The sequence below is a fragment of the Dipteris shenzhenensis genome, chromosome 22 (assembly GCF_047967505.1).
Source record: "Dipteris shenzhenensis isolate YYH24624 ecotype China chromosome 22, Dip_SZ_1.0, whole genome shotgun sequence".
Lineage (NCBI taxonomy): Eukaryota > Viridiplantae > Streptophyta > Polypodiopsida > Gleicheniales > Dipteridaceae > Dipteris > Dipteris shenzhenensis.
The window spans coordinates 13,286,014-13,297,474 of NC_141617.1; the positions used below are offsets into that span (position 1 = coordinate 13,286,014).

The following is an 11,461-nucleotide window of genomic DNA, read 5'->3' on the forward strand; positions in this document are numbered from 1 at the left end:
TCACATACCTTATGCATTTCTGAAACCTTGAACTTAGGCAATCCTGCAATAATATTTTGGGCCTGCATTAATTTAAGTCCTTGTACATTAACATGACCAATGCATTTATGCAAGATATCAATATCTGCTATATGGAGTAGCCACTAGGTTATGTTCATGCTGTTCATCCTGAGTTTGTTTGTAGGTTGAAGAAAGCCTTGTATGGCTTGAAACAAGCACCCAGAGCATGGTCTGACAAGATAGGATAGTATCTTGTCACTATTGGCTTTTAGATTTCCAAGGCAGATTTCTCACTTTATGTGAGAAAAATAGAGAAAGGTATTATGCTGCTAGTGATTTATGTTGATGATTTGATCATCACAGGTGATAGTGATGAAGATATCCTTCATGTGAAAATGCTATTGAAGCAGAAGTTTGAGATGAAGGATTTGGGAGAGCTGCGTTACTTCTTGGGCATTGAGGTGATTAGATCCACAAGTGGGATATGGCTCTTGCAAAGGCGGTATGGATTGGACATGCTGTCCAAATATGGGATGACAGGGTGTAAGCCTATTTCAGTTCCTTTGGAGCAAAATGTGAAGTTGAGCATCTTCAGCATTTTTCCAAGCGTCTAATTCAAAGCCTTTAGCAACTAAGACTTTTTCAAGCCACCTATCTTTACAAGACTCAACCATGTTAAAATACCCCAATAAAAACCACCTTCAATTATTGCATCTAGTGACTCCCAAGCATTTTCCCTATCTCTATAATTATTTGGGGCATAAATTGGAGGAACAATGACTCTCTATCCTTTTGTCTGACAAGTGATGGAGACCCATCTATTTTGAGTATCTACAAAGTCCTATAAGATGCATCCCCAAAGTTAGAGAGCACTACCAAGGATGACCCTCGAAAGTGAGTGCACTCCCATGGCTATTCCCCCTTTGTAATCTTCATGCTTAGTGAAATACCAAATTATCTATCCTTTTGAGTCTATTCTCTAAGAGGCCACCTATTACCTTGACCTCCTGAAGATCTAAAAAATGTGGAGAAAGAGAATTGGATCTTAACCAACAGGCCAGTTCCTCAATTCTTGCAGGGTCAGTAAGGCCCCTGACATTTAAGGTAATGAAAGAGAATGATCCTACTTACCATTATTTTTTTATCCCTTTTTAGTCCTGGGATTCAGGTTGCTTTGGGGGGCTGGCTATTTTGGATTGTCTTCTCTTGTTTTGGACAATAGTAAAAGCTTGACCTTGTTGTGTACCTTCTTTCTCCTATTGAGAGGATTTGGGAAGATCTTCTTCAAAGTATGAACCAATCATGTTTTTAGTGACCATCTCATCATTCTTGTTAATGTCTTCCTCAATGTCCTTGGACCCTCAAACTCATCCTCTTGCATTCTGTCTTGATTTTCTTTGATCCACTCTTTTGTTTCATCCTTTGCTAAAGCTTCAAAAGAGTTCTTAGTGAGGGGCACACCTAAGGGGACTTAATCATTTCCTGTTTAGGAGTGGGGTGGGAGCACATTCACGTGCATTAAAATTGTTGTCCGGGATAGTGCTAACTAGCAATGCTTGTTAGTGTCTCCATTTTGAAATTCAAGCATATTTTTTTCCTCCCTTTCAAATTTTAAAATATTGGCTTTCAATTACAAGAACGTGGACACGTGAGATGACCTCTTCCTCTCTCTCTCTCTCTCTCACACACACACACGCATGCACACACACACACACACACACACACACACACATCTCAACTCATAGGACCCATATGATCTTGCTCCTATTAGGCAGTATGAGAGAGATAGGAAGAAGAAACGATGGGAGGGAAAGTGAATGAAGTGTGATGGTGGAGTGAAGGCTCTTAAAGACAAAGAAAAGGTGGAAATCTATGTTGCGGTTGTCAAATTTTTCAAGGATAGGACTAAGGGTACCGTCACAAAAGAGTGACATGAAATCTGGAATCTAGTTAATCAATGCCCTATCGTTCGATAAATCCATCACAATCTACACTGGAGGAGGCTGCTATTTAAACTACTATCATTTCCAATGTGCACAACACATTAGCTCTTTTCAAGTAGCTAGATTGTAAAGAGGCATTGTTCTTCAAGAATACATCACTGTCCATGATGCTCAATACAAAGGAAAACATGCCTATTGAAAAAATCTCAAGAGTCCTAGGAGTCCCCCGTCACAGCTTGTACAAGGCAAAAACAAGAGTGGAACCTGATGCTGATAAACTATTCTTATTGGCTGTTGCATGTCATAAGCAAAAATGCTACAGGGCAATCACAGATGAAATGAAAGAATTGGTATTCACATTTTCGAAAGATGCGACACGTGTATCCCCTAACAAGAAGGATGTTTGTTAAAAAAGAATGGGAACAAAAAGTTACATAAAACACCCGATGCACTTGCTCGATGAGCCTCAACCGCAATCAATGTCGCTAAACTATATGCTTATGCATGTTTTGCTACTTTGAACTCTATGCTATTTAGCAGGAGTAACACATGCTACATAGTCCTTCATGTCATAAAATCCTGGTCTTGATCATGTCTTGCTACTCTGAACTCTATGCTATTTCTATAGGAATAACTCATGCTACTTAGTGCTTCATGTTGTAAATAGCATAGAGTTCTTCCATAGTCAATGCTTAATATGTTTGAGAACTAGCATGTCAGATACTAAGCATGGTCTGACATTTTGCAGGTTTGATTCCTTCCATAGGTTCAAATAAATACATCCATACTACAACATTATTTTGCGATCATTTGAGATAATGAAGCCTTTTTTTGTATGGAGGTTGGGTGACAAATACACAAGATGTTGTGAGTACCACGTGCAATGATCTTTCTAAAGGATGCATTGAACCACATGTGGTCTCTTACATTTGGTCTCCATGGAGCAGGATGGATTTGCACAGGCTACATTTGTGCCACAAGTGATGGCACAAGCACTGGCTTCTTGGCTTCATGTCACACTTTTAAAGGTACCATACTCAATGCTTAATATGTCTGAGAACTAGCATGGTCAAATACTAAGCATGGTCTAAGATTTTGTATGTTTGAGTTCTTCCATAGGCTCAAATGCAACATTGGTCTGAGATCATTTGAGATAATGAAGCCTTTTTTTGTACAAAGGTTGGGGGATAGATACACATGATGCTGTGAGTAGCATGTGCAATTATCTTTCTAAAGGATGCATTGAACCACATGTAGTCTCTTACATTTGGTCTCCACCATGGATCAGTATGCATTAGGACATGCAACATTTGTGCCACAAGTGATGGCACAAGCATTGGCTTCTTGGCTTCATGTCACACTTTCAAAGGTACCACACATATCTGGGAATCAATGCTTTGCCCAAAGGAGACTGAAGCAACCTTTCATAATTGTCTCATGGGAGAATGCAAAAAATGTGGTTCAAAGAAGTTGAAAACGTGCTTCTTGGAGATGGAAAAGGGAGGCAAGACCTTGTCTGTAAAGGTATTTGAATATGTGCAGTCAATAGATTAGCAAGGGAACAAGAAAAAGACAAAAGATCTTTTGCACAAAGACATGCCATGCTTGGAGTTTATTAAGCTCTTGAAGACCAAGTGCAAGGTCTTCATCACACATAACTATGTAGCCCGATGGCAAGCATAACAATTCAAGAACTGCATACATCAATTTCCTGATGATGTGGTTGTTTGAGTTGTAGATTTTGTAGAGAATTATGCATTCAAGGGATGGAGATGAGTTGGTTTTTTTTTGGATCAAGGCATGGCAAGGGAGAGCATGATGGTGCTAGAGCCATGGTAAAAAGAACATTAACACATGAGCAAATAAAGCCTAGTGGTCCCATCTTGAACTGTGTAGTTTATGTGGTTACTTTTCTACAAGACTTCTTCTCAGAGAGAAACGTAGCATATCCTTCAAAAGAAAGGGAATGCAGCCATGTTTTTTGGGAGATTAAACTAGGAGATGTAAACAGAGAGGTGAAGTGGAATTGTGAGAGTATTTCAAAGTCTCACTCCTTGCATAGCCCAATGGATCCAACTATCTTGGTAGCAAGATCATTGGCACGCTTATGTGAAGCATGCATGCATTCACAATGGAACTGCTACATAGGTGCTGCATTAATAAGGTCCGTGTGTAGCCCTGGTATTATCACACTATGGTACCACTACCTAATGATCCTGAGGTCAATGCAGATGAGGTGAATGGATATGACAATGTCACGTATGAAGGCCACTATGATGTGTTAAGTGGCGCTTTGTGTGTTGGTGACACTTTTGTAGTAAATCCAGATGTAACAACCAATGCTGAGGTCCATGCAAATTTTTATCTTATCAAGTGTATTGCAGTATAGGAGAAGGTAGTAAAGGGGTACATTGAATGAATGGAAGAATGTGATCGATAAAGGTTTAGTATGTTGTGAAAGGCCTGTACTACAAGTAACTGGATTCCTACTCCTTCAAACTAGATAACAAGTAGCCCCTTGTGCACATACTTTGAAATCTTGTACATTGCATCAAGATACCCATGGAGCATATGCCAAAGAGGAGGTAAATGTACATAATCACCCCAGAAAGCTACGAAGAAATCTATAATAGCATGCCCTTTGGGATTTGATATGAACCTTGTGTTGGGATATCTCAAGGTGTATGCCCCAGGCACACCTTGGTTTCTATGTGTGTGTGCTAGAGGCACAGTTAGGTGCCCATAAGCACTGTTAGATGGTGGTAGAAGCCACATAGGATGATTGAGAGACTCTAGGAGCAGATTGAAGAGATGATTGTGGAGCTCAGAGGTCATCAGTGATGTCAGTGATCATGTAAGAGGTGCCTACTTAAAGACCTCATCTTTCTTCATTCCAAAAGCAAGAATTCTCAGTTTGTGTTCACTCCATGCTTTCCTTTCAATTTACCAACATGGTATCAGAGCCCTTTGGTCCTCCTTGAGCCCATTTGTGCCACATCATCTTCTTCTTCTTCATCTTCACCATTTCTTCCCCTTCTTCTCAAATCTTGCTAAAGCTTGTTCTCCTCCATTTCTCTGCCATTCTCCAAGCCCTTCCTGCTAGAGATACCTCTCGAAGGGGCAAACTTCCACCTACAAGCAATTGAGGAATCATTGTTGCATTCTAGTCGCCATTCCACGAAAATCGACGAACCGATCTTCTACGATTTCTCTATGTCTACTCTATCTTTCTCTAATTCCTTCCAAGGGAAGCTTCTCCATACCTTGGGCTATCTTGTGTTGAAATCTGAGCAGCAATGGCTGCATATTCAAGGAGAAGTCAAGGAAAAACCAGTCGATTTTGATGACACTCCAGCCAACAATATCGCATGCCAATTTGCCCAACCTCTATGTTGGATCTTCCTTGGTATATGAGCTTTCTTTTGCTTTAAAAATCCCCTTTTTCTTTGCTTTGTAGAGTAAGATACAAGCCCTCCAAGTTTAGGCCTCTGTTTTGGATAGTTTTGACAAGGTTGTGAGTGTGATGCTACATTAGATGCTACTTTAGCATTTCTAATGTTTTAAAGTGTTAAATAGCATCAATACAACATGGCTATAGCTTTGATTTAAGTTGCTACACTTGGATTTTCTTGGAAAGCTTTCATTTAGCCACCTGTGTGAAGCATGCAAGTGAAAGCATCATTGATTTGTAGTATGAAATTTGGTCACAAGTCTTTGCTACATTAAATGCTTATACTTTGAAGCTTTTCAATTGTTTTTCTAGCCTTGTAAGAGAGAAGACACTACCCAATTCTTGGGTTATACCCTCTCATGCGTACCATCTTGAATATGGATAAGTTCAATGGTTGGCTTTCACACATGGTAGATGAAGGTTAAGTTTGCATTGATGAGGGAAAACCTCTGGGGCCTTGTCAAACCAGCTTCAACTTCTTCTTCAATAGCCTCCAATGCTGGAGAATCCTCAACTCCGACACACCCGGCAAGAGATCCTGCTAGAGAGGAGAAAGCCTATGGCATCATTGCTCTTGCCTTAGGAGATGACTATATTCATCACATCTCTGACTTAGAGTCTCCTTCAGAAGCTTGGCAGAAGCTTGACATTATTATTGGTGCTAGCTCTCACATCTCAAAATTGTCACTTAAGATTGCTTTCTTTGAATTGAAGATGGTTAGTGGCACTCCTTTGGCTACCCATGTCAATTACATGTGGAGTCTAATGACTCAACTTGCTTCTATCAACTCTCCTATCACTACAAATGATGCAATGGCAGTGTTGCTCAAGAGTATGCCTGAAGATTATGATCATATTGTTACCACTTTGAAAAATCTTCCTAATCTTGAAGGTCTTATCTCTACTCTTCAAGAAGAAGAACAGCACATGGAACTCTGGAAAGGCAATGACATAGCCTATGCCATAAAAATCTAGAAGGGAAAGTTTTCACCTTGCAATCATTGTGGGAAGACTAATCACCTCTCAAAAGACTGCTTCAAGATCAATCTATGCAAACACTGTGGCAAAAACAATCATCATGAAAAGTTTTGTAGAGCCAAAAAGGAAGCAACTTCAAAGTCAAAAACTGCCAATCTACTTTCAATTGATGTGCCTCCATAAGGTGAGGCATCCCATGAAGATTGTGCTTTTTGAATCATCTCCATATATGCTCCAAATCTCTCTTTTTTATGTTGAGTCAAGGTACTCAGCCTCCATGGATAGTCCTCCAAAATGAATGAAATAAGCTATTGTGTTTTGTAAACACCTCTGGTCACCATATGATGTAGGCCATGTGTATGTGTTTTTGCTCCATGGTACCTCCTGCAGACATTGTGTGCATGTACATGTAGGGGAGATAACCATTGGAAGGTCTTTTGTATCCCTTTTGTTTACCTTACACCCATGGGAACCCTTGCTAGCTTGAGATCCTAACCATTGATAGATCCATGACCACCATGAGATGGCATGTGACACCTTCTACTAGTTGTATCCTTGACATAGCCTAAAGCATTCCCTTGAGGGGGGGTATGTTGGGATATCTCAAGGTGTATGCCCCAGGCATACCTTGGTTTCTATGTGTGTGTGCTAGAGGCATAGTTAGGTGCCCATAAGCACTGTTAGGTGGTGGTAGAATGTGGGGGTTAAAGGTCATTGTGCCTTTACCCCAGTTATGTACAACACATATATAAATGAATGAAAAAGAAGATTAGGGTGTTTTGCACCCACCAAAACTTGTGTGGCTCTCTGTTTCTCTCTCTTCCTCTTCCGTTCTTGCTTCCGTTTTCCGTTGAGAGCACTCTCAACTGGTATCAAAGCCCAAGTGATCTAGCTGAGCGTGCGTGAATGCCTAGAAGATCAGCAGCTCTATGGGAGGAAGGAGAAGCTTTGTGGGAAGCTTTGCATGTGACTTTACTTGCATATTCGAGTATGCAGAGACCTTGGAGGAACCTTTGGAAAAGTCACTTTGGTTTTGCGAAGTGGTTTTGAGAGCCTGTTAAGTGCTTTCAAAGAAAAAGTCGTTTTTTGAGCTTTTTCCTATTCTGTTCGATGACAGAGACTTCGTATTGACTTGTAGAGGCAACTATTGCTTGCTTTTGGTGTCCACTTCACTTTAGGAGCTTGGAAACACCTGCATTCTTGAATCTGTGATCATTTCATTGGATTTTTGACTCACTGTGTCAGTTTCTGCGTTTTTTTGCCCGAGTGTTGGAACTCAAGTTTGGAGTAACCATTTGCAAATTTGTCAATTCTGGTGGACTCAGGAGGTCCTAAAACTTCTATGTTGCTAATCATTTTCACTCCGGTGGAGTTTACAAATAGCTCTATTTCCAAAAACTTTTTTCAGTCCGTGTGTTGGACCCAGTGATTGAGACCACGGTTTCCAAAACCGTCTGTCCCATTGCGTTTCGGATGCCCAAAAACCCCTACTTATCAGTTCTTACACAATTCGGTGGAGGATTTTTAGAGTTATAGATCTCTGTGTATTTGATTTCGTCTCTCTGTTATGCATTTTTCATTCTAAGGTTTTGAAACCTTAGATTTATGCCACATGGCAGTGGATAAGTATTGACTCCCATTTCTCACTCATCAGTTGGGATTTTGGAGTTCCGGCAGAAATTTGCAGATTTTCTTGCTGAGTCCGATTATGCAATGGCACCCATGTTTTGAGGCATCTCAAGTTTTATTTTCGTCTCTCTGTTATGCATTTTTCATTCTAAGGTTTTGAAACCTTAGATTTATGCCACATGGCAGTGGATAAGTATTGACTCCCATTTCTCACTCATCAGTTGGGATTTTGGAGTTCCGGCAGAAGAGAGATATTTGCAGATTTTCTTGCTGAGTCCGATTATGCAATGGCACCCATGTTTTGAGGCATCTCAAGTTTTATTTTCAGTAGCGGTCATTACCATGGGACTATGATTTCTTGAGCATACCTTATGTAGATCACTCTGGTTGCAGTTTGAGCAGTGTGCACTCATTCGTGGTGTGCATTGGTTGTAGTGGATGATTTATAGGCCATTTGGATGCATTGCAGTCCTTATTGGATGTGCTGATAGGCCCAAACTGCCTTGTGGGATGTTATTTTTATGGACGCTTTGCACATGGATGCTATTTTATGCTGAGGGACAGCTTTGACACATTGCAGGTGATGCACTGATAGTGCTATGCTCTCTTGGATGAGATATTATTAATGCATATGCTAGTGGACGGTGTTTATGCTTGAGTCATTTGGCACTTATTGGCATTTTGGATTGCCATTGCAGTTGGCATTTTCTTTTGGGCCAGATTTGCTCATATGGATGCATAGTATATGCACATGAGTCAGATGCTTTGAGACATGAGTTTTGGTGATATTTCACTCTATTATGGCATACACATTTGGGTGCACTTGGTATTTGGTGTGATTCTCTCTTATAGGCACTAACAAGCATTATTAAAACAGAAGAATAGATTGAAGATAGCTCAAGGGAGGAAGAATTTGTGGTCGCCACTCAAGATTTTGAGGCATAAATGGAGCAGTCAGAACATGAGACAATTGATAAAGAGGGTCCTCCCTTCACAATCATCAAAGGAAGAAAAGACACCAGGTTAGGAAAGGCAAAGGTACAAGCTGACGAGGTAAATGATAGAGGAAAGAAAATCAGCTCAATTGAAAGAGAGAAAAGAAGGATGTTGAGAGGCTTCACTCTTTCTCCCAAGAATAGCCCAGTAAGCTTCAAGAAGAAGAGAAAAAAAAACTCTCCTCAATGATGGAAGACAACTTCTCCTTCCTTAGCATCAACATCCAGGGCTTAACAAATGACCTCAAACCTGCTATCCTTAAAAGGTGGCTAAAATTATCAAGCCTTAGACATAGGTTAAAGTTTCAGGGGTGAAGCTACTTTGGTAGCTCAGTCAACAAATAGACAATAAAAGATAGTGGTTTTGCACCAACCATGAAGAAGAGAGAGGTGGAGCCATTCTTAGAGTAGCTTCTCACCTTAACCAGGCAAATCACGCACCCACTATCCATTTTTGAGTCCATCGAGATGGGTGTTGACTTTTCTCATCCTCAGCTACAGTGTCAGATTTTCTCCATTTATGCCCCTAATGCCACGAGGGAAGGAGCTCTTCTTTGGGAGGGACAGATCCTTCAAAATAATTATATCTTATTAGGTGACTTTAACATGGTAGAATCCCATAGAGATAGATGGAACAAAATAGGAAACACTCTAAGGGGGCATGGAACTTTCTTCTTGGACTGCCCTCAAAGACTTTGCGGTTCTCATTGACATCTCTGTAGACACTTCCTTCACCTGGACTAACAACCAATCGGGCCCCCTCCACAGGAAAGCAAGGATAGATAGAATGTACTACTTGAGAGACATCGCTAACTCAACCCTTTGTATCAAGAGCAAAGCCCTTGCTTCTCTTCCCTTCTCAGACCATAAACCAATCTTAATTACAATGGATAAAAGCCAGGGAAAGAGAAGAAATTCATGGTTTAAGGCTAACCCCTTCTTCTTTTTTCTACCCTACGTCTAACAGAAGATAATCAGGATATGGGAAAATGCTTTTGATGGCACAGCTAAGATAACTAAAGAGTGGGTCAAGGCCACAAAAAGGATAGGAATTTTGCTTAAATCTATCAAGAAGAGAGGATATTGCTAGAGTTTGGAGATGCATAAAAATTGAAGAGCAAATCAAGCTTTCTAGAGGAAGATGAAACAACCTAGGGACAGGTAAGACTCAAAGCCTTCAGAGATAGAGGCAGGGTAGAAGCCATCATTGAGGCAACGCAATCCAAAGTTTACATGAGAGAATGGTGGGCAGGGAAAGGCGACAGGCCAAATGAAGACATGTTTAGAAGTCTTAGGAAAAAACAAGCTTAGGAATTGATAGAAACTCTATTACATGAGGGCCGCCTAATCCACAAGCCAAAAGAGATTGGATAGATTATTGCGGAGCACTTCTAGAGAATTCTTGGGGAACCAAAAATCCTAACCACGGATAAACTCAGAGCAAGGGAAAAATGTCGATTGGTCAGGAGGAGTACGATCAAACGGTTTGACTCCATTTTTCTAGACAAGGAACTCTCCCTTGGAGTGTGGACTGTTGCATTGTGGATCTTCCCACAGGGTATGCTACAGGTGATAAGGAGAGGTTCCACCTTGGAATGTTATCACAGAAGACCATATCTCCTCTTCCTTGGCCGTTGCTGCAGCTGTGATGGATGACAATGGGTGGACATTGGTTTTCTGTTCCCCATCTACTCTGCCTACTGTGGAGCGCTATGCAGTAAGATTAAAAATGGAGGTGGCTTGCAGGTAAATTTATTTGTGTTGAACACTTCATGAAGTCTTGCGGGTTATAGGCTAGGGTCTGATTCTGGTACATATTGTTTTGTTTCAAGCAGATGGATCGTACAAAGCATGGAACCTCAAGGCATTTCAGACACACTTGGGATTGGTGTGAAGGTGAGTCTTCATATGTATGTTTGCTTCTACTTCTGTATCATAAATCACATAGAAATTGACTCATGCTTTTTTGAATAGTCTTATGTTTTCCATGCTATGGCTATGAGGAGGATAGGACAAAGACCCACATTTAACATGCAATCAGCAAAGGGTGTGGCCTCCATGATGAGGATGAGTTTAGATGGCAACTTGCTTCCACATTACTTGCCTTTAGTCCATCATTCCAAAAGAGTTGGGAAGGGAGGTGCATGGCGTGGATCTCTTGAGAAGAGTCCTGCATTCATACTTATGTTCTTGGAGATGTTGTGTCTCCAAATGGTTCCATTCTTGAGATGGGGGCAAGGACAGGACTAGGATTGAGGGCTGCACTCCACTCTGGTCGCCCTTGCTTGGCAATAGACAATGACCCAGAGATATGTACTGGACTACTTCTAGGAGTGGTGGATGCTATTTATGCAGGTGTGGGATCGTCTACACAGTAGCATATGCTCATGGACATCGATGCTGAGGAGGAAGAAATCAATGTTGCCATGCCATTGGACTAGTGAGTAAAAAATGTTGTTCTTTAT

The 11,461-nt window shown here is 40.9% G+C and overlaps 1 protein-coding gene and 1 pseudogene across 1 annotated transcript; both read left to right on the forward strand.

Annotated features, from left to right (window-relative positions):
• The first annotated feature begins 4,063 nt into the window (after positions 1–4,063).
• Positions 4,064–4,595, forward strand: LOC147887763 (uncharacterized; annotated as a pseudogene).
• A 6,012-nt stretch (positions 4,596–10,607) lies between these two features.
• Positions 10,608–11,246, forward strand: LOC147887764 (uncharacterized). The gene is made up of 3 exons (XM_087393215.1): positions 10,608–10,742; positions 10,832–10,892; positions 10,971–11,246. The coding sequence occupies exons 1-3, from the start codon at positions 10,645–10,647 to the stop codon at positions 11,244–11,246; spliced, it is 435 nt and encodes a 144-aa protein (XP_087249341.1). The 5' UTR covers positions 10,608–10,644.
• The last annotated feature ends 215 nt before the right edge of the window (positions 11,247–11,461 follow it).